The sequence below is a fragment of the Gymnodraco acuticeps genome, unplaced genomic scaffold, assembly GCF_902827175.1.
Source record: "Gymnodraco acuticeps unplaced genomic scaffold, fGymAcu1.1, whole genome shotgun sequence".
In the NCBI taxonomy this organism is placed as follows: Eukaryota; Metazoa; Chordata; class Actinopteri; order Perciformes; family Bathydraconidae; genus Gymnodraco; species Gymnodraco acuticeps.
The window spans coordinates 5,472,091-5,495,827 of NW_022990271.1; the positions used below are offsets into that span (position 1 = coordinate 5,472,091).

The 23,737-nt window shown below is 39.6% G+C and overlaps 2 protein-coding genes across 2 annotated transcripts in view; both read right to left on the minus strand.

The window, feature by feature from the left end:
• LOC117549356 (zinc finger protein 609-like) overlaps window positions 1–10,369 on the minus strand; it is a 101,894-nt gene extending 91,525 nt beyond the window's left edge. The window contains 1 exon segment of the mRNA XM_034221202.1: window positions 9,939–10,369. The gene's annotated coding sequence lies outside the window, so the exon portion shown is untranslated.
• Window positions 10,370–17,902: 7,533 nt separating this feature from the next.
• Window positions 17,903–23,737, minus strand: part of trip4 (thyroid hormone receptor interactor 4) — a 98,002-nt gene continuing 92,167 nt past the window's right edge. The window contains exon 13 of the mRNA XM_034221301.1: window positions 17,903–18,267. Coding sequence (XP_034077192.1) covers window positions 18,203–18,267 — 65 coding nt within the window. The 3' untranslated portion in view covers window positions 17,903–18,202. The remainder of the gene's footprint in view (window positions 18,268–23,737) is intronic.

Below are 23,737 nucleotides of genomic sequence, written 5' to 3' on the forward strand. Positions count from 1 at the left end.
CTATCCCCATGATATTGATATGTTCTGGAAGATCAAACAACTAAAGCCTGTAATCCCAGTTAATTACTTATCCATGCTCAGCAAAAAGAACTGAACATGATCACAGTGAGCCTGAAAATACAAGACTTCAGTGGTCTATAAACTGAAGCTGCTTTGATAGGAATGTTTTAAACCAAAATGGATATAACATGTCAGTGAAAATGAGAGCTCAGGCGGTGAGGCTATACCGAATACTTAAACTATGTTGGTAATAAACCGATATCAATAAATCATCACAAATTAGGCTTCCTACTAGGAATGCACAATATTGGTTTTTTGAAACCGATACCTTCCTGCTTCTCAAGACCGATACCGATAACCGATAATAATATAATATATATATATTAAATGTACCTGTAGTTTTTGCACACCTGGTGGTAAAAAAAAGACTAGTAGTGAGCAAATGACATGAGCATTACTACTATGAACACAACAAAGCCAAGAACAGTTTTGACTCTTCAAAGTGACCATATTTCTTACAGTATTACAGTATTTATTACAGCCTCGTCGATAGCTAAAAGCCCCGGTGCCTTTGCAGCTGGCTTTGGATTCGCCGCTAGTTTAGCAGCGCAGGCGTCTTCGTACGCTTTTAACACACCATCCTAGCGATGGCGATGTTTCAGGTGACTAATCAGGTTGGAAGTATTATAGCTCGTTGCCTTTTTCAATAGCAAGCGAACTATCTAACTCTGAAACTTTGAAATAGTCCCATACTACCGACTGTTTGTTTACTGTCCTGGCTTCACGGCCGCACACCATTTACGTCACAGCCAGGCATATGTTAGGGAGCGCTGGATTTGTGAAAAACTCCCCTCTTCCTAAACCACAATACCGGCAAAACGGGAGGAGCCGAGTGAAAAACAAGCGCCCCTCATCCCAATCCACCCACACCGCAGTATTTTTTTTTTTACCCAAAAAATATTGTATATTATCGGGGCTATTAATACTGTTATCGGGTTTATCGGGATGACGTCATAATTCCTAATATAATACGATAATTATCGTGCACCACTAATTCCTACAATTAAACTATCATAACCGAATGGGATAGACGTATAAAACGTGTTCTCTGCTGATAGAAAACGTTCCTGAATTTTGTGGCTACTTTCAGATCAGAAGTGTTATTCACAACAAAGAACAGACAAGCAAAAGAAAGATTTACTGAATTCAGGTAAAGACTTTAAGGCCAATATATTTACATTAGGAGAACTTCTACAAAAATAAGTGAAATCAGTGCATTGTTAATTTAAATGTGAAAGTAAATATAAAATAAACACATGTTGCACCTTTAGTAGAAGGACAAAGTATTGTGTTATACAATTGTAATTTCAATATTGACCACAAATAATTGTGATTATCATTTAGCCACAATCAATCAGCCCACACAGAGGAAAGCAGATATAGTATAATAGCAATGGGGACAGTGTCTTAGAAACCCCCGCTGCCACCATGCTCAAGTATTGATGTAGCTCTGAGGAATTCCCACACATCTTGTCTTCACAGACCTCTCTTGCTCCAAGATAATCAACTAAAAAGTGCATCTTTACACATTTTAGTGACAGCACAGCTTTCTGTGAACAGATTAGGTTTTCAAGTGTAAAACAGATAGAAAATATCACAACACCAAGTCGTATTATCCTCTGAACAATTGCTGAATGGAAAATTGCCATGTGTGACTTGCAGTGAAAAGATCACCAGTGTCAGGAGCAAGTGAAGCAAGAGTGATTAATGAGGTCATGTTTTTTATGAGTGGATTCATGAGAGACAGTACTGAAAGCAATTGTGTGTTTAACATACTAATGCAGTCTGACAGGGCTTTGTTATTACAGCAACAACATGAAAATAAATGGGAACCTATCAAATGTGGCTTGAATTGACTCATAATGTTCTGTGGCTTTCCTTTCTAAGAACACAGAGGAGGATATTTCAAAGCGAAGGCAAATGAGACAGCATTTTTGTAGCTCTCAAGACTGCTGCTGCGCCACAAAAGCTGACAATATCTTTATAGCTTGTGTGGGGGAGAGTTGAGTGTAACCCGGGCTCGCATCCCAGGAAAAGATGGATCACCAGTCTGGCACAGCAGCAACTATGCAACAAGCATTCAAAGTGTGCTCTTTTCTGCTGTAATTGGCAATTTGCTAGTGAGAAATCCACTCAATGCTGTAAAAACTAAAACAGAGTTGCATTTTCCTTGACCCATGGTGCAACTTTGCAAATCGAATGACAAATGTCACATCCACTCGACTTTACAAATTGTAGCTTCAGGAAATAAAGGCGGTGAAGTTCTAAAATAACAACAGTTCATTGTTTTGTTGTGTTTACATTAGGGATGCTCCGATCGATCGGCCGCCGAATGATATCGGTTGATACTCACTCTCTGACGATCGATCGGTGCTCTCTAAAAATGCCGATCGCGAGAGCCGATCGCATGACGTAAAATGATGACGTAAAATACATGACACTTTTCTCTGTGCGCGGCAAAACAAGCTCGCCAAAATAGCTTCACCAGTCTGGCACTATTTTAAGGTGTCCGAAAAAGACAAGCGGTATGCAACGTGTGTAAAGCAGAAATCCTGCAGCTCCACCCGCTGAGCAGAGCAAAACACTCACTAAGAGTTAGACCTAACACACTTAGCTATTGTATCTACCTCTGGAACAAGCTAAACTAGTTATAAACATTCTTCACAATAGGGTCCCTCATTACTGGATCAGCGAGCTGCATGAGACGACACTGACAGGCTGTCAGGGGAGAGGAAAAGAGAGCGCTTCCCGTTATTTCTCCCGTGTTATTATCCAAAGTTAATGTAAACTTGAATAATGTACTTCAATTTGAATGTAATAATTATGCTGGTTGTTGTTTGTGGAAGCGCCAGTGAATGAGCCCCATTAACTGAGTTTTAAACATCACTTTAAATGGAAGATCCCCATAGCCCACTCGATCGGATCGGCGATCGGCCGATACTGATTCCGGCGATCGGTCCCAAAATTGGCAATTGGAGCATCCTTAGTTTACATTGTATTGTTAAGCACATTGTATTTCAACTTGGCACGGTATAAATGAATTCAGTTTTGTAGGAACGCAAATATAATTCAGAACATTTGTTTACTCTAATCCATTGCATCTCAAAGCAAGCCACAAGCTGTCAGAAAAAAACACTTTTCTATGTTTTGGTGTTTGAAAACGAGCAAATAAAACGGCAACCAGCAGTTTTAATTAATGATGTTTACAGAGAAGGTGTCGGTCTGCAAGTTAAGTGAGCTGTTGTTTCCATTCCAACCATTTAATATTTCTCAAAAGCCTCTTAAGCACTGCTGTTGGCTGAAAGCTGCATTTGAACCATCAGGAATAAGAGAGATCCAAACGCTATTCATACCTTCCACCCACAACAGCCCCAGATCACACTACTCTCACAACGGATAATATAAAAAACACTTTAGAGCACAATACGAAACACTTCACCCATTACAGGAAAGCTTTGTACAGGATTTTTTTCTCTAATTATATTCATCTGTTCAAACATGTTGTTTTAATGTAGATCTACTTGAAGCTATGTGTGCAATATGCAGCTGTAGGAAAACTCAAATACTGCATTGGAATGGTAAGGCTGAAATTGCCGGTTATATTCTCCTTAAATCAATTGGCCTATAGTTGAAATGTGATGCCAACAATAGATTATTAGAATTTGCAGATTTTGATCGACAACTTGTTCAAGCTTAGTATATTGACAGATATTTGAAGGGCTACGATTACAATAAAAAGGACAAAAACCGTAACTACCCAAAACGTGTTTGTTGTATTATTCTTCTTTTTGAAAAAGGTCTGCATGTTAAATGCCGTCTAAAGTCTACATGTACATTAATTGATTTGCCTTTACAATTACAGACCTTCATCTGAAAATAAGGTCAAATATGTAATTATTTTTCTCAGCAGACTCAATTTTTAGATATTGTTTGTTGCTGTTTTCAACAAGGACTTGAACAAGTAAAAACCTATCATTATAAATCTCAACTTGGGGAAAACACTGTACCATTTTCTAAGCTATACAAGCTATCTCATCTCAACCTTTCTAATGACACCAACTACATTACGGGGCTTAATATGGACTCACCACTGCACTAAGGGAATTAAAAGTGCATACACTTCTCATTTAGCAAGTGTTGTAAGTAAAAACCAAGATAAGTGCATATGTTGGCATACATTCTCCTAAGTAAATAGAGTGACGAAGTCCCTCCCGTTCCGGGGGACCTTATTTCGGAAATATTATGTATTGAAGTCAATGGAGAGAGAAAGATTATCTTTCGATCCCGTTTGAATTGTGCCACGAATTACACATATGATGTTTGTCAACTTAAAAGATAATGTTGCCAGTCAACTTTTTTTTTATTCTCGTAAAACTGCGAAGTAACACATTTTTTTGTGTGAAACGCTGAATGAACTACATCTCTGGTCTCCCACAACAACACACGTCACCAAGATGGCCATCACTACTGTCTTGCTAAACAAGGGATTGCTACCCTCACTATCACCACAATGAAACACGTCCAGAAGAATGTCATGCAAAGCTGCCTGCCTTCATTTGATTCTCTCTGAACTGCCTGGTCTTTTTAATGTTTAATGTCAACCATTTGTGCAGATAGCATGAAGTAGAAAAGATCGCCGATGCTAATGTAGCGTTAGCATTAGCATTTCTCCCCCGGGCTTAAATGGTGTATTATAGAATGATCACACCAGTGTGACAGTACTCTTCAAAGGGTTCACGAAATATGACTACTATTCTTACTGTTTAACATTTTGGGTTACTTAATGTTACTTCATGTTAAGGTTAATAAAAATGACAAGGCTAAGGCTGTAATGCTAACTAACTTGCTTGCTACTAGCTAGTTAGCTTATGTATTTATTTTAAGATATTTTCATACAATCATACGTATTGGGATCATTTGTATTAATGTGGACCGGAGGGAGAGGGTGACGAGCATAAGTTTCACTTTCCTTTTTTATTTCAATTCCAACTTTGGTCATGAAGAATATGTTTCTCTGTTGTCCACGTTCATAAAGCATAAAGCAACAGCATCAGAGCACAGTGCAGAGTCTCTAGATGAGTTTACAGTAGTCCCTCGTTCTTATTAAACATCCATGTTGTAGTCCGCTGTATAGAAAACTGTAGTTTACATAGTTTCCCCACAGCAGCAGACACACAAAATGACGTCCGCTGGCGCATCATAAACACGTCGGATAGTGAAAGTGCATTCGGATTCTCTAAAGTACCGCGGTCTCTTCTACTAAATCCTTTTGAATTCTCCTATCCACTATCCCTTAACCCCATGACGTTTCACTCAGAGGTCAAGGAATAGACGATAGGGTTAGAATTTAGGAGCTGATTTTTGGATTATCCGACCGCAATCCTGGTCCTTTCATCAGACGGGAAGCGAAAGAACGAGCAAGACCCATTGCTGGTATGATAACAACCTGGTACTAAGCACACAGGCATCTTGTTAAAGTTATCTTAGCTATCTCTTATATTTAGCGGAGGAAAACAATTGTGACATCACTTACGCAACTCTGGGATTTGTAGTCTTTCTAGTTGCGTATTTTTCATATAGTCTTATATTTCAACAGTTTTACGACAAACTGACTTTTTTTTTACATGGAAATGATTTTTTAAGATTGACAAACATCATATGTGTAATTTGTGGCACAATTCAAACGGGATCGAAAGATAAGTTTTCTCTCTCCATTGACTTCAATACATAATTTTTCCGAAATAAGGTCCCATGGACTGGAAGTAGATGGGCGTGACTTCGCCACTCAATTACCTCATTTGGGTGCTTTTACGGTGCCTGAAAGCCTTCAAATTACCAACTACATTCGAGGACATGGGCTCAATCCTTTCTTACTTTTCCATCAGCTGGTGTGAGGCCATGAGATGATGGGAGCCATACAAAGCCAACATAATCCCCTTGCCCTGGCCTAATCTAATGCCCTGGAACTCTAACCAATCATAATTCTTAAATTGTTTACTTCCGCACTGTCTTTGATATGCAGCGTGATGTAGAACAGATTTTGGAAACGATGAAAGGCTGGTCAAAAGGAGCACAACACAAAACTTTCACTGTTTTTCTTTAAAGATCCTTGAGACGATTTTTCATTATAGTAAAGCGAAACACATTTGAGTGAAAGCCACAGTTGTTTCCGCTCCGTTGCAGCAACTCAGTTATCACAAAAATTAAACTGGTGAATAAGGTAATAGTTGTCCTTCAAGTGCTCTCGTGCCAACCTCAAGCGTGAAATGTCCCGTTTACTTTCATTTGATGGGCCTGTCAGATTGTACAAAATAAGTCTGATGTGCTACAACAAGGCTCCTAACACCCATACAATGATTGGAACAAATTACTAGGGATGCTCCGATCGCCAATTTTGGGGCCGATCGCCGGAATCAGTATCGGCCGATATCGACCGGTCGAGTGGGTGGGGGCTATGGGGATCTTCCATTTAAAGTGATGTTTAAAACTCAGTTAATGGGGCTCATTCACTGGCGCTTCCACAAACAACAACCAACATAATTATTACATTCAAATTAAGTACATTATTCAAGTTTACATTAACTTTGGATAATACCACGGGAGAAATGAGCGGAAGCGCCCTCTTTTCCTCTCCTAACAGCCCGTCAGTATCCGTGTCATGCAGCTCGCTGATCCAGTAATGAGTGACCCGACAGTGAAGAATAAACATATTTATAACTAGTTTAGCTTGTTCCAGAGGTAGATGAAATAGCAAAGTGTGTTAGGTCTCTTAGTGTGTGTTTTGCTCCGCTCACTGGTGGAGCTCAGCGGGCGGAGCTGCAGGATTTCTGCTTCACACACGTTGCATACCGCTATTTTACCGTCTTTTTCGGACACCTTAAAATACCGCCAGACTGGCGAGCTTGTTTTGTCGCGCACAGAGAAAAGTGTCATGTATTTTACGTCATGTGATCGGCTCTCCCGATAGGCCTTTATAGAGAGCATCGATCGATCGAGTGAATATCGGCCGATATCGATCGGCAGAGAGTGAATATCGGCCGATATCGATCGGCGGCCGATCGGAGCATCCCTACAAATTACTACAAAGAAACAAGGATAATCAGATGGAAAGGAATTGCCTTTGAAAGCTAGTCAGCTGGAATGGAAGCAGTAACAGCTTTTGCCTCGCGGTGAGCTGCTTCTAGAGTTTTCTTGTAAGAAAACCACAAATGAACATGTTTGCTCTGAAGAAGTATTGCAATTATTAACATTACACCAGTGTGCCTGTAAGTATTTTGCCAGCTACATTTTGTTCAATCATAGGAACAAATCCAAGGCAACGTGACATCCTCCAGGCTTGAAAGTGGTTTATTACTATCTCTGGTATTGATTTCATTATGACTAGTACAAGAGAAGAATAAGTAATAATAGGTCTCAACATAAAACCCCCTTAAAATGTATCAAATCAATTCAAAAAGAGTCAGTAATAAATCAATACTGACCAAACTCTCTTACAGGCTAAGTGAAAGGCGTGAATCATTTATAGTCACAGCTGACAAATTACAGTAGCACTAGTCATGTTGATTTTCTCGCTGCCCCCTGAACCAAAATAGCCTTTTGTGGCTGGCTGGAGTGAAATGTCCACTGAATCACTTTAATGGTAAGAGACCCACACGTATAATTTAGCGTTTTTGAGTTCCTGAATGTGTGACATTACTTCCTGTTTGACACCTGAAATCATACTCAACTACCAAGACTTACTACAATGGCTGCTCCAGTATACCAAGGCTGCACAAGAAAACTAGCTGCTGCTACCTTTAGACCTCTGTGACTCAGAAATATTTAAAAATGATATATGCTGCTAGCTTACTGGATGGTAGGCTTAAAACTTCCAAAATTCTAAATAAATGCATGGTGTTAATAAGCCACGTCTATTGCATGACTCACTGTTACTAAGTGGATTTATGACACAGCCATTTTGTATGTAGAGGGTTTTATCTCTTGCTTGTACGTTAAGGTTTCCTTTATCAGTGTGACCAGCTCACAGTTATGGTCACACCCGAACAATGGAGCTGCCAAACTGATATTTAAAATTAGCTACATCTAAGCCAGAAATGTTTAAAGTGCCTTAGGGACAAGTACAATGTTCCATTGCCAAATATTCAAATGTCATTTTCATACCTTTATTTAACCAGATTGGTCCCATTTCAAGGGAGACCTGCATCTGAACAAATAGCATTAATAGCAGGTGATTAAGCATGTCAGCAACCCGTTTAAACAAATAAACGGTTACATAAAATACATGTTATGGCAGATATCCTCTTCCTTTGTGGACAAAGGTAGCAAACACGTTGGTGGGTCGTAGGCTATACCCAAAACATACTTGATATTTGGGGCCACTACCGATATTTTGGTTATTCATAAAACCAAACAAAATATTGTTATCTACCTTATTTTTTGCCTCAACTAGGGTGCTTCCATGTTATCTCATTTAGTGATTTAGTGAAAAAAATGCACTATAAGATTGATATTTCAATTAAGGTTTTTAGCTTTTTTTCCAGAAGAGTGCCTTAGATCTTTCTTCTTTATTAAAGTTAAGGATGTAAGCCTCACAGTTAGCAACAACAAAAGCCCAGTCTAACATTAGTTTGGGCTGACCTTAACAGTGTGCCAGCTCTAATGTTGTTTTATTGAGCCTTTCCATTGCATGGTATGGCTCTACATTCCATTGCATCACGGCTCACTCTTCTTTGGGTTTTCCTTTTCCATATGGGTTAGTACCTGATACCTGGCAATACAATGGTGACATAAAAACACTGCAGGATACTGATTGGTCAGAGAGAAAAGCAACTAGCTCGTCACAGGATAGATTGCACAAACACAGCATTTTTAAACAAAAAAAAACGTGTCCTTCATGTTTTGTAAATAACAATTGAGAAAATATGAGAAATTCAGAATATTTAGATGCCAGACATTGATGATATTCTGACATACTCTGTTGAGCAGTGCAGACCACAGGGTTAGCCCTTAATGGGCTTGTAAAAAATAATAATGCTTTGATTTAATGATTCACTTTAGGGGGATGGGACAGCCCCAACAACAGGAGCCAACAAAAATAATCGTAGCTATCCTGAGAGAAGGGTAACAAATGCATTAAATCACAATCCACCATTTTAATGAAATCATGCCCCCATTGGAAAATACTTTGTTTTGTATAAAACCTGTTTCAGAAGTGTAGGAAATCGTTGTTATAATGGCACCAGCAGGGGAAGTGTACAGTTCAAATAGTCAGCCTTAAACAAATCCTCACATTGTGTAAAACCTCAAGAGTGAGAATTGTTTCATTTGGTGTTTATCTTGAGATCTGACGGATACCCTGGGGTCCTCAGTGCACAGCTTGGGAAACACTGTAGACACTACACTGGTGGAATCTGCTGCCTCAACTCTGTACAACTAAGGTTTCCTCACAACATTTGGTAACCCAACATTTCACTTAAAATCTAAATTGTTAATTTAGACAGGCAAGTGTTTTAAAGAAAAATGGATAATCGTAACCTCCCAGGAGCTGAGCGTGACAAAGTTACCCATATACGTTAAATAGCAGCAGCTTTAGTATGTTGATGTTTTAACGTTACTTGGTGACAAGTTTACACGTTAGTTGAACTTCAAGAAGCTAACAAAGCTAACTTAGCCTGGTGTAAAGAGGTAGTCTAGTAGTACGCTAGCTGGTGAAACAATGAGCTCAGAGTGCAGTCAGGCTTGGCTAGCTTGCCTGCTGCTGCATGCTGTGTTGGCTATATGGTGTAAGGCTAGCCAGCTTGCTTTGCACGCAAGGCTAGCGTTAAGTGGCTAACGAGTCGTAGCACTATCAACAATGAGAGAGAAATGTAGTAACTTACCGACTTAGCTAGCCACTCCTATTCCAAACCCTGGTCTGTCCATGGTGGTGTGCACTCCATAAAGGGAACAAATCAGACTGGGTATTATAATAACGCCTCTTAATAAATAAAAATCTTAAGCACCAGAAACCAGTGGCAGCGCACTCCCCAAGACATCCAACACAAGAGAGGAGGGGAGGCCAGCGATTCACTGGACTTCTGCCATCACACTTCGAGATACAGTCCTCATCGAAAACAACCCGAGTCCTGAGGGCATTTTTATCGGTTCCGACAGAAGTCCGGTCCTCTCCCGCGACCTTCAGGCAATTAATCCCACAGAGAGTAGTTTTCCCATCCAGGTTAATTCCTCCGTATTCACCGTTTCTGGATGAGTGCCGTGGTGGTTCTTCGTGTGGGAACTGATACAATGTAACCAACCAGCAGCAGCGGGAGCGGGGAGGAAACCCAGGAGGAGGAGCTCTGGTCGGACCGGACTGTCAGCAGCACCCTGCACGGAGCACCGGGGAAAGACCCGGAGCTGGAGTCTCCACGCTGAACGGACTGGGATTTCATCTGGTTGTTTCAGAGTAATACCCAACATTGACTACTGGTTCTCAGATCTTTTTATTTAAGTAAAAGAAGAAAAATATTTCCCTAAAAATACCCCAATTTAGAGTCATGTATTGTAGTTTTATCAGGAAAAACTGTATCAGAAGTAGAATTGTAGATGTTTTATTATAATCAGTTCAAAAATTCAATTTAAGCACATGTTAATGCTATTTGCCATGGTGCCAAATTAAGATAGCTAGTGAGTCAAAAAGTATTATAGTACTGCATCAATGTTATGAGCAGATAATTTAAGCATCTATTGTTAAAACTAGTCTAACTATAAGTGTCAAATAAATGTAATGGACTATGTACAATAGTTCACTCTTAAAAGTAGTAGAACCTAGCAATGAACATCATGTACTAAGTAAAGTATAACAATTTCAAAATTGTACGTACAGCAGTAGATTTATTTATAGTACATCCAGTTTAAAATATGTTACAGCCAGCTGGTCAGCCAGGATTTTAGTTGTACTGAGATGAATAATGATAGAAGTATCCAGCACCCAAAACATTGTTTATATTAGTAGCCATTAATATAATTTAAATGATAGTAAGAACGTAATCCTGACCAACACACTAAAAGAAACATTCAAGGCAGTCCTGTTCATCAAATGGGCATCTTGTTGAATGTGAGCACTTTTAATACTCACACAAAAGAAAACAATACTGAGGTTAACACTTAATGCTTCAGGGCCAATCGGACATTACCTCTGCGACTATAAGCCATGTTTTAATTTCACTGAACTGAATCTTTTAACAAACAAACGAAAAGGGGATATCTCTGAGAACAGCGAGCCAGAAAATGAAAAGCTTCCTCACAATAAGACTCTTTCATATATGTTAGGATTTCAACTCCACGGATAACCTTTCATGTTTACCAGCTTCAAACACCATGAAGGCTTTAAGTCGTTGTCTCTCTCGGTGCTGCTGGTTTCCCAGGCAACACGAATATGATAATGTTGCCTTTGACATGACAGAAGGAATCATCTCGCTAACAAACAGAGACAACAGGCACAGGGAGGGCTGGAGGGGGGAGGGGGGGGGCTGAATTAATGGACTCATTTTCACACAGAGGGGAAAAGCAGCAGCAGCAGCTACTCACCCTCCTCCATCCATCCTCCATCTTCCTCTATTGCTTCCAATGCATTCCTGCTGGCAGGCACACTCATGGCTTCCCAAGGGAACAGCCAGCCTCCATTGGAAAGCTAAATAACACTCAGTGGCAGAGTGGGGACTACAGGGACATATTTCTGATGATGACTGCCCTTCAAGGCTGACTCTACAAAACCAAAGGGCTCTCGCTGCTTAGCGTTGCACCGACTAAAAACCCTGAAATGAACAAGCTGTGTGGACGCCATGTGTTTTCCATCAGTGAGAAAAAGGGCTAATCAGCCAGTCATGTGGAATCACAGAGGGCTGGCTTTATTCCTGTGATCATCTTTCCATTGCTCTATAAAAGAAACTGTAAAGCCTTGAAACACATCTAAAAGAGATGTACTCTTTAGCACATGTTAAAATGTAAGATCTTTCTCAACTGACAGATATTCGCATACAGTTACAAATCTAGATAAACCAACAATTACTATTACAATGACACATGACAAAACAAGATACAGTAATGTAGAACTATAATTATATTTGAATGATAGCTTTCACCATGACCCAATTAATTTCCATTCTGCACATTGACATGGCAGAAGGACTATGTTTTTTCTTCTGCATTACATCGGCATGAAAATATGCTGCCCTGAAATTTGGAGCAGACATTCTTGTTCCCCAAAGGATCAAGTTTAATGAGCTTGTTGATCCCGTGATTTTTCCTAAAGTGCCACCACAAGAATTACCTTTTTAGGCTTTGAATGGAATATCTATAAATGTCAAAATTCTCAGTGTCCTAAATAAAAAATACACAGCCATAGTCTAGGATATTTTAAAAGGTGATGGAGAGAAGTCACATGTTTGTTTGTTTCCCCTGTGGTTTGATTTTGTTGTTATGGCCATGCAAACACCAGTGAAGGTTGTCTACTGCTTAATGGATGGGAGTAATGTAGACAACAACATGCATTGAGCTTAGCATCACAACATTTTTTGTAAACATGAGATTAGCCAATAATTAATAAACAATGAACTACAATCAAGTAATACAGGATACATTTTGCTGAGGAGATTCATTTTGATTCAAAATCGTAAGACATATCTTGTTCCCAGACTAATTTTGGGCAAATGCCATGACATTAAAATGTATTATGTCGTTTATGATCACCTTTCTGATCAAGAATATCAGTAATTACATTTGTTTCACTACTCCTTAATTGGGACAAACTGACGATTTTACCCAATTATTCAAACAGAAAACATATGTCTAGCAGAGCCATGAACACTTGCATGTTTTAATGTAACTGATCTATATTTACTGTTAAAATTATGCCGTTACGTTTTTTGCCTGACCAAGTTGTTTTGTTGTTTCTCCAAATTTAAATGTTGTCAAATATATCTTTATCTGTCATATCACTACAAAAATATGAACGCATTTTGTAAGCCTGTGGCAAAGCCAGGACTGTATTTATTGTCTTTCATATAGGAATATGCTAATAGTTAATCCAGAGTAATCATGTTATGTATCTGTTACAGTGCCTGCTCCTAAGAAAACAGAAGCCTGGAAGGGACTATTTTACATATTCAAGAGATTAATGCTTGACAAATCACTATACTCAGAGATTTAGCCCTTGTGAGAGGAAAGGCTGAAGACTGAATATCATGTGAACTGTCTTCTGTGTGGCACCATGTGTTAAGCAGCTCTGAGAAGCTGTTGAGACGTCCTGCTGGGGAGCTTTCCTGTGGGCAGGCATTATACTCTAATATATACACAGGAGTGTCTTGAGTTTTGAGATGCTGTATATGGTACTTTCTTATCTTCTACTACAGTTGTGTTGTTATAGGTACCATTTCATCCAGCAAGGTCAAAAGGCCCCGGACTAAATTGATCACTTATCAGTGGATCTTTAGAAATGGCAGTGAGTGAAAGCCATTTGTTATGGGAAATCTATTTTTAATGGGATTTATGCATCTGCTCTTCCTTTGAGGACTAACAGTCATTTTCTCCTCAAGCCAGAAGCCTTTTAAAAAGTCAGTCTGGACTCAGTCACTTTAAAGACATTTGATCACAGTCATTTGTGTAAAAGGTAATTTATGGGATAGACTTTAACAGTGACTGTTTCCAACCCCTTCAAGGGCAAACAGGTCATAGCTCTTGGTAGAGAGAACACATACAGACACTCACTTCTTAGATCTCTCTCTCTGTATTTCACTCACTTGTCTTGAGGGATGAAAGCTTTCAAAGGTTCATGTGCTTCCCCTCCTCAGATAGGGCCCCCATCGTTCCTCTGGACTAACCAAAGCCGACGAGCCATGACACTCTGGAGACGGCACAAAGGCATTCTGCTCTATCTAGCTACTCTATAAAACATAGTTCCTAGATAAAGGTATCCGATCAGGCAATCATATGATTCACACAGGCTGTGTACCGACTGGTTGAGCCATGGTTCTCTCTTGCCAATAAATCTACGAGAAGATTTATATGACTCAAGTTTGGCTGCTAAATATAAAGCTTTGGATAGCTGGAATCAGCTAGCCTGGCTCAACCAAATGCAAAAATAATCGACCTACCACCAAATCGGTACAAAAACCAAAGACGGCAAAGCCATGCTAACTTTTACCTGTTTCCAATCGTTGTGCTAAGCTAACAGGCTGTGGGCTCCAGCTATGAAATTAACTTACATACATACATTACAGATCATTACAGTTCCTCAAAGCTCTGACTTTATGCTGCCTTCAAATGAAAATGTATATACTGTGTGCCCCCCTCTTGATGTAAGAGCCCCAAGTTCAAGAGTTGTGATGCGTTTGCTAATGTTTTGCTAAAAAAGAAAGAAAGAGGTAGGCTATAGAACATTTTCTGTCATAGAGTTTTTCTTTGACATATTATAATAAGACAGAGGAAAATGTCTATATTTCCAACAGAATTATATTTCTTCTCTGTCATTTTGTTGGTTTCTTTACAACAACATTAACATTAATATTGCCAATGTTTAGCAGTGTTGTTCTCACAACTAAATCATATCCTATAAACAACTACACATGTTGTAACCACAAGTTTCACTTGAAGGCAGCCACAATAGTTTATGTTGGTTTGGTAAAAAACAGTTATAAGCTGTGTGTATAAAGTCCTGAGATGCTGTTAAGGCGATGAGTGACTATTGTGATGATTTCAATGCATCGTCTTCTGCTGTCAAATTGTCTTCAATCAGCCACTATATCCTTTTTCTGAATATTCCCTTTGTACATCACCCAGCTCGACAGGCTCACTGACACATTATGAGATGGATGAGCCCCAAGCTGTTCCCAGGTTGTATTGTTCCCCAGCCTGCCGCCACCTCTTCTAAAGTGCCTTCAAGCCTAATTCCTCTTCCAGGCCTGTGGGGAGGGGGGGATGGGACCTGCGCCCCCAGTCCAATCAGCCTCTCAGCAAGCACACAAAGGTCCTGCTGCTTCTACAACTGGAAACTTGGCTTGATGGTGAGGAGGGTACACTGCTAGACTGGAGTCAATTGCATTTAATTTCAATCAGGAGATTCAGCTGGGTATCTTTTTCTACCCAGATGATGAACAAGGTTACCTTTTTTTATGTCTAATTTAATTTTAAAACCTTGGCTAACTGGATGGAAATGTTGGATAGAGACAGGGATTTCAGCTGGAGCTCTTACTGGTTCTCAATATTAGATGACGCCCTGCTTTTTAGGCCTACATTCCTTCATCCGTTCTGATTTGTCTCTCCACCAGCATCATTAACAGCAGGCTGGATGGTTAGTGAAGCAGCAGAAAAAGCCTCAGGCAAACCCAACATAGAAACACCACTGATAGATGGTTGGATTTAAAGCAAACGTTACATACTTTGGAAAACTCTCCTATTCACGTTCTGGTGGAAAGTTAAAGGGGAAGATTGACACCAATTACATGTCCATTGACAATCAAGCTATAGCTAGCAGACGGCTATCTTATCTTAGCATAATGACAAAAAAAGAAAGAAAAACAAAACGGGTACAATTCCAGCCCGGCTCTATTCAAAGGTAACAAAATCCTGCTACCAGCATCAAATTAACATGCTTTCTCTGTTTACACATTTCCAGTTCTATGCTAAGCTGCAACTCCCTGAAGCTCAGACAACATGGCTTTTTTTCACATTTAAATAGGTCACCTACAACATTTCTTCCACACAAGTACAACACATGAACAACAGCACATGATCTTATGGTTTATCTAAAGAGGCTTAGTACAAACTGCATGTGCCTAATTGTTCAGCATGACAGCACAGAGCCCTTGTTTATGTGAACTTGGGATGTCTGTTCTCGTCCATGGGAAGTACCCCTGATCAGGGAGACAGAAGAGAGGCCACCCACAGGGCCAGGAGCTGTCATCACTGAATCACTGGGGGATGAATTTAGTAAATTCTTAAGAAGAAAAATCCCACCTTCTATGGAGAAACGTACAAAAGAGACCTCTTACATACTCTGGGAGGGAGATTACTGGGAGGGATGGTGCAATTATGCGTTCTCATGCTGAATGGAGTGGAGCACAGAGTTGTAGCTAATCTGCAACTCAAACAAGAGTAAATCTAATCAAGGGCAAATTACAATGCCAGGCACAGGAAAAACATAACAACTTGGGATGGGTGTGTGCTGGTGATTCATGCTATGCTTTTCAAACCACAGTGAAATACGCCTTCAGGCTAGAAACAGCTTAGTCAAAGGAGCCCCTCAACGCATTTGAAAGGAAATAAACACGCAGCAATGCAAGGACAGGTAACATGTTGAGATACAGAAATACATTACACTGGAAGACTATCAATCCGAGCCTGTCACAACAGCACTCGAACCAGAGGGACATCATTCATGATAAAGGTGTCAGAAATATGTGTTTACTTGAAAATGAAGCATACAAGAGCTTTAAGAAATCTAAATTAATTGTTTCAGAGCTTGTAGTTGGTGCATGTTCAAGAAGAGAATGGGGTTTACTAAAAACTTGGCATCTTTGCTAGCATGATTAACTAGTCCACCATGAATCCTATGAGAGTTTTAAAAAGCCAATGCCGAATGAGTAATACCAAACTATTTTTATGTTGTTATGTTAATAATTCATCCAAGTCCTGAGTTTAATTCTGTAAAAGCCTCATTCTGTTGGTCTCAACAGAGAGTGGGGGAACACTTTTACAATAAGAGTCAACAACTCGGAAAATCTGAGGTAATCCTCAAGGATTTCTTATCTTAATACTGTAACTTAACTTGATACAACACTTGTGATGTACAATCATGTGAAGCATCTTTGTGACTAACAAACAAGAGTGGGACTAATGGCTGAGGGGGTCTTAAATTGCCACTATTAATATCTATGGAGATATTAAAACTTGTATCGACCAAAACATAGTGACACGTAAGGTTCATTTATCAAAATTCATTTTAACTTTTAAAGTGACGTTTTTTTAATCCATTTAAAGTTGTGAAGTGAGGATTCATTTTTTAAATCCATTAAAAGTTATAGTCTTTTGAGATTTTCAACGTAGTTAACACACATTTTGATACTTCTAATGGTTTCATTTGATCTGGTTCCAAAGAACCCACATATTTCCCTCAGCATGACGCTACAAGTAGATAAATGTTATTCATGAAGTCCAGTTTGAATAATATGTCAACAAATCTAAGATTGCTAATCCCTTAAGGCAGGATTTTACAACAGAAAATGTATAATCGCAACAACTATTTTGTCCTCCTGCTCAATGCTTGCAATGTTATTAATGTAATAAGCACAATACTAACATTTACACACTAAAAGATATTGAAAGTGCATATGCATGTATTTTATTGGTCTTAACAATGTGTTGCTGCGTGATGTTGGATTCCGATGATGAACCAGTAAGAACACTTTTGCTTGACGACCCTACATTGTTTTAGCAGGATTTGTCTGGGTCATGCCCCCCTGCAGTGCCAATAAAATGTTCCCATTGAAATGAATGAGGAGGCTGTGTTGTTTAACACCACTCTATTGTTGGTCTAAATGTGGCCTGAGGTGTGAGAAGGGTAACGACAGGCCTGTCCCTGATGAGGAGAGACAGGGACGGCATTTCTCTTGTGCTTTTTTGGTTCTTGACTAAAAATAAATGTCTCATGATGAACGATTTACAACAAAATAAAGAAATATCTAGTTTGTCATTTGAGCCTAGAGATACCAGTAGATGTTGGCAGAACATTTTCGTAAAACATGCCATCTAAGCTGTTTTTTGGCAAACAATATTTTAATTGGAATAAGAGAAGCACCAAATGAAACCAAAGGATTTTTCTATTTTATTTCTGCAGAAAATGAAACAGAGATAAAGAAGATTGTAGAAATGTTTCCCAATTATTACATGTCTATGTTCTGCATATGTTTAAGCAATATACCTTATGTAAATGTCAAATGCCACTGATTAACAACAGGTGTAGAGCTGATAACAATAATATGTCAGCATTGATAACTCTGATAAATGTCAGGACAACCTAGTGGGGAATGGAGCCATTCTTGGAAAACATCTATGCCACGTTCTCGTGAGATCAGACTGTTTTTCCTCCTCTGCCTCTCCTCTGACGTCAGTCTGCGGCTGATGGGACCAGCCCCTTCTTGGCACCCTGGTGGTACTGGCTCTCCAGCTTCCCTGTGAGGGAAAGGGGGTGAAAGGGAAGGGTGGGAGGGGAGAAAAGAGGAAAGGATGAATCAAAACCCCATCAAAGGGACAGTGACCTTTCTGAGAGCTCAAGGCCAGCTGATTAGAGGCGGCCTCGGATAGACAGAGGAGAGGGAGGCTGATGAGGTAGTAAAAGGCATATCTGACCTTTTACTCCACTTCCAAAAGCAATTAGAACATAACTTTTGTTAGCAGTGAAATAAGGTGCCTTTATTCATTTATATACTGTAGATGTAATATATACTGTTAGTGAGGAAAACGAGAATACTCAGCTACAAAGAAGGTTTTTAAGTCTTCTACAAACAACAAAAATACATTTTATAAACAGAATTAACTATTTAAACAGTCACATATTCTATATTTAAAAATATCAATATGCAGAATTTCAAAGTAAGAACTTTGAAGTCACTGAGGGAAGCTATTGTCCGTACCTATTTTTGCTGTTGATTGATGGAGCTTTTACTGCTGATCACTTGTGCTATCTGGTATCTTAGTTGTTCACCTTGAACCCATCTATTACATTATGCATCTCAGCAGAAAGCACAGCTGTTCAAATAAAAACACAGTCTGTGATGACCATCTCATATGTGACAGTGTTGTGTGTGTGTGTGATAGATGTCTTGATTAATCAATTGAATGCAACTGTGGTAAATGGCATCTCTTTATAGTTAACTGTATTGTGTTATGTTTTTGTTTAAAAAGATTGTTTAAATTAAATTTAGATTTGAAATTTTGGACGATGTTTTCAATTTGAGTTTTTGTGGGTTTTGTAATCTAACCAAGTTCCTATAATTATGTAATGTATCTAGTCATAGAGTATGGATTGGAGTAGGAACATCAAAACTATGTGCACTTGTGAAAATCATAAACAAGCCTCACAAGAATAAACCTTGTCTGGCATTGTTCAAATCTACAAGATGGTATGGTCGGCATTAAACGGATAATGCAGTATTCAGTTTGAAAATCATTATTATTCATTATGCAAAAAATACTAGGGGGCCTATTATTGATCCTTGCGGGACACCTTTATCAAAATGATCTGCAAAAACAGCCAGAACTCGAGCAAAAAGACAAACCAAAGAAAAGCAGCATATAAAAAGCCCTTTCAGTAGTAACAATCAAATCGTTTCTCAGTGTGCTCCACTGATGTATCCAGGGAATGTAAATGTCTGTGCATGTTTCTTGGTTTGCCAAGAATGTAACAGTCAAGGATTCTTTCATTAATCACTTTGTTTTGATATTGCAGTTCAGCCTGTTATCAGCACCTGTCCTGCAGGAACTTGCTGATTAGCCGACTGTCATTTACAGGCTGTAAAACAGAAGCCTCCATTGTTGTGAGAATATCCACGGTTATAATTTATTCCTCATGGATTCAATGTGAAGCACAGACGAGAATGCTTACAAAGATGATAACAGCTGGGAATCTTAAAGAGGGATTTGATCAAGTTGCTATTTATAAAAATGCTTGTAGCCATGGTGTGTAAACAAACACCCTGCAGATACTGACCGGAGCTGACCCCCTAACAGACTTTATCTGACACCTTTAGCCTTTAATACATCAAATTCCTCTGTTTCCACTGATTCTCTTTGCAGAACAACCTCGGTTGGTTTTAATAACCATTGCCTGTCTTTAACGGCAAGGCAAATAATAAGAGTGCCTCCTGCTTGGTAAACCATGACAGTGGCTTGGAGGGGCTGGGGTGAAACAAAAGGCACAGGCAGGAGTAGTGGTTGTCACTTGTCCTTTATTTTCATGTTGTTACGTTTATGGCTGACTGTGGGTAGTAGCAGCATAAACAAGGTGTTTAGGAGAAGTGCCGTTTGCTCACCATTTCCAAGCCTGTCTGAATTCCTGTCAGTGTCAGTGTGCTACGCCAGGAGCGAGTGCTGCTGAGGCGTGAACACCTCTGGAATTTGGCTGAAAGCTGCCAAATGGTTATCCAAGATAGTTTTAAATAAATCCACCATGACAGAAATGCTTCATTCTTGATTCATTGTTTGTGTTGGGCGGGAGAGTGCGTCAGTTATTATACAGAAAATTGGCGCTTGTAGTTTTTCTTGTATGTTTTTCCGAATCTGTATGAGCAAATATGAAAACAAACTTATAAAAGGGATAGGTCAAAACAAGCAGTCCGGAAAAAAGCTTTAAGCAGACGTACTGCACGGTTAGCTCCATGTGCAGATTTACCAACATTTTTAGTTGCATACATATCCTGTGGAACAACTATGGTATCACCCATTCATTATTCTTCGGGCCACCTAGGAGCTAGGTAACAAGCTGTAAAACACACACTGACATATAAATACCTTTTACATGTGTTAACTAGTTACCTATTTGCACTTCCAGAAGACATGGAGCAACATTAGCATTTATTCAAAGTCATTACAACCTGGCACATGTAAGTTCAATATTCACGGGTCTCCAACTCCTGAGGGAAATATTTGGGTCTTTAGCTGCTAAATACTCCACTGTGTTTACCAGCGAGTTGCTAACGCTGTCTATTTGCTACTAAGTGATGGGCATGTGGCTTACGCCTTTTCACTCAAAACAGCTATCTAGTGTAGCAAAAACTGGCTGTGAGAAGGGAGAAAGAACCAAAACTGTTTGTACTAGAAAAACAAAACAAGCTAAAAAACCTAAAAAAGCTTCTTTGAGCAGCAGGAAACTGGAGTTGGGAACTAGCCCTTTGATATAAATGTAGTCACCAAAGAGCCAAATGTTCTGTTTTCCCTGTGCAGCTTTATGTTGTTTCTTCTTAGCAGTTCTGTCTATTTCTGTGAATGTAGCCTACATCGAAAGTCAATTTCCTTGTATGACTTAGCCAATAAAGCTGATTCTAATATTGGATTCAAGCCCCGGTTACACATGCAGTTCAACCCTAAAATTATCCAGACATTACCCAGAGGAGCTTCATGTGAACACGCCAAGGCCGTAACCATGGAGTCAACATTGAGGGCAACCAAAAATTAAAAAAATTAAAAAGCCATAGAATAGCAATTTTTTTTTTTTAGGCTATATATCGGCGGGGGGGGGCGTACATTTTGAGCGTATCTGAATATTGGAAGAGATGTGTCCAAGCCTGTATGATGTCTGATTGAGCCCATGTGTGAATAAAGTGGCTCATCGTCTGGGAGATTCATCCCAAGTGAGTGGCCTATAACCAGAAGATCGGGAAGAAGATGTAAACATAAATGCCAACAAAAATGTCAAACTGGAGAGACAACTAGATGTTGGAGTTGTTGAAAGGTCCAAAATAGTAAGACAAACTCAAGGAACTGCAAAAGACTTGGCTTCCCGGCTTCGTGACCTTGGAATAACAAACTACATGGTGTGCCCCCTGCATTCTGTACAAAGCCACAACCCCTCAATGAAACCAAACACAGTATTTCCAATAAGTGGGAATGCCTCCTACAGAGATGCTCTCCTGTTGTGCGCTACATGTGTGAAAGGTACACTGAGTGTTCTTTAGGCAATTTTTTCAACTTATTCAAAATAAATCCTTGCATGAAGAATGGCAAAATAACAAGATTTTAAGAAGTTGGCCACGATCGACCAAGGACGACAATAACATCAACAACAACAGAGAGTAAGTGGGGCTTGTTGTCACTTCTGTCAGAGAAGGTATTTTCTGGTTGTATGAACAAGTCAGACTCATTATATTTGCCAAGAAAGTCAACCCAGCAATGTTACATATTCCTTGGTTGAAGGCGACTTTTGTTAATGGCTCTGGAGCTGCTGAGCTGTCGCATTTCAGAGTAGAGCGAAGAGAGCTGGAGGGAACACAAGTAAAAGGAGGAGTGGGTGGAAAAAACAGGGAGACAGCAAAAATGAGACAGAAGGAATGAGGAGAGGGAGGGGGTGGTGGGAGAAGGGGATACAGATAGGAGAGGTAGAGAGAGGGAGAAATAGAAAGGCTGACCCATCGATTGGCTGAGATAATTTCCCATTGATTGCTGCACTGTTTGGAGATTGCTAGAGAAAGGTTTATTGCCCACATGCTGCAGCTGGGGAGGAGGCCATAAAATAAGCACAGGTTGTCTGCAGAGGCTGGCGCTCCATCATCAAGACCGTAAAACACACTCCTGAACACACGCTGAGCAACACAGACGCTTATACTTGCACTTCACTTGGATAGCCTTCTCACATATTCACAAATATGACTGCATGCATACTATTCCCGTTACACATAAATGGAGAAAACAGCTCATCGCTGATGGAAAGCGCACTCTCACAATCCCTTGAAAAGCCAGGGGCAGTAGAGCAAAGAGCATTTATTAGACTGAAATAGAGGTCCATTGACATCCTGGCTGACATCAATAACATGCAGGCCCGTCCGCTTCCTTGCAGTAATAATCATGAGAATAATTGGCTGGTGGCTGTTTCTCTTTCAGGGAGAGTAACTGCCTACGCACTGAAGAATAAAAAGGCTGAACTTTGTATCTTTTATTACATAGCACTCCCAATGCACCTGGATAATAAACCTAGAAGAGCTATGCATATACACTTTAACCACATGTTTTGATGACACACTTTCGACATGAGTAAATGACTGCATGCCGACAGATGATGATACAGAAAGGGGGAAAGTTAAAAGTGGAGCACCACCCGCTCTGTGATCGAATGTAACACCTTCAACAGTATCTGTTACATTGATTCCCACTGGGCTCCCACAATAACCAAGTCAGAGTCTATTACAAGTATACTGCCTGGAGAGTAAAACGAAGTTGAGAGTGAATAGGCTTTAACAATCTGAAACTAAATGGCAGGATTTAATGGGTGGAATTCAAACAAGGTGTCAAAGAACAGATGGGAAGGCATATATTGCACCAGCGCATTTTACAAAGCTGTGGTTTATAGAAAAGCTCATATGAACTGGTGAATATTCAGGTCACACACTGATGTCGGTGGTCTGGATTAATAGATAAAGCCGGTGTTACTCAAATTCTTGCCAATAAATCTCACAAATTAACCAAAATAGTCTATCTACACTGAAAAAACTGAAACGTTGACTTTAATTAAATGCATTATGTCAACAGGTTCCACATAATTTGATAAGGTTAGTTGAAAGCAATAGTATTAAGTGGAACCTAATATTTAAACTTTGAACTTAATATTATTGCTTTCCACTAACCTAATACAGTTATGTGAAATCTGTTGACCTAATACATTTAATTAAAGTCAACATTTCAGTTTTTTCCGTGTACACTTTCCAACTTCCATACCCTCTCCATGATACTCGGCCCCAAGCCCAATTATTCATAACAAACACATTTATTAAAATGGTCCACAGTGTAGAGGTTCACTTTAAAACAAAGCTCTATAAGTCCAGGGCAATGCAAGCCTCTCCAAGAGGTTGTATGGTGATTTGCATACAGACATGCTAACAATGAAAATGCTAAGATTCTGATGTTAAGGTTGAATGTTTACCAGGCTCGCATC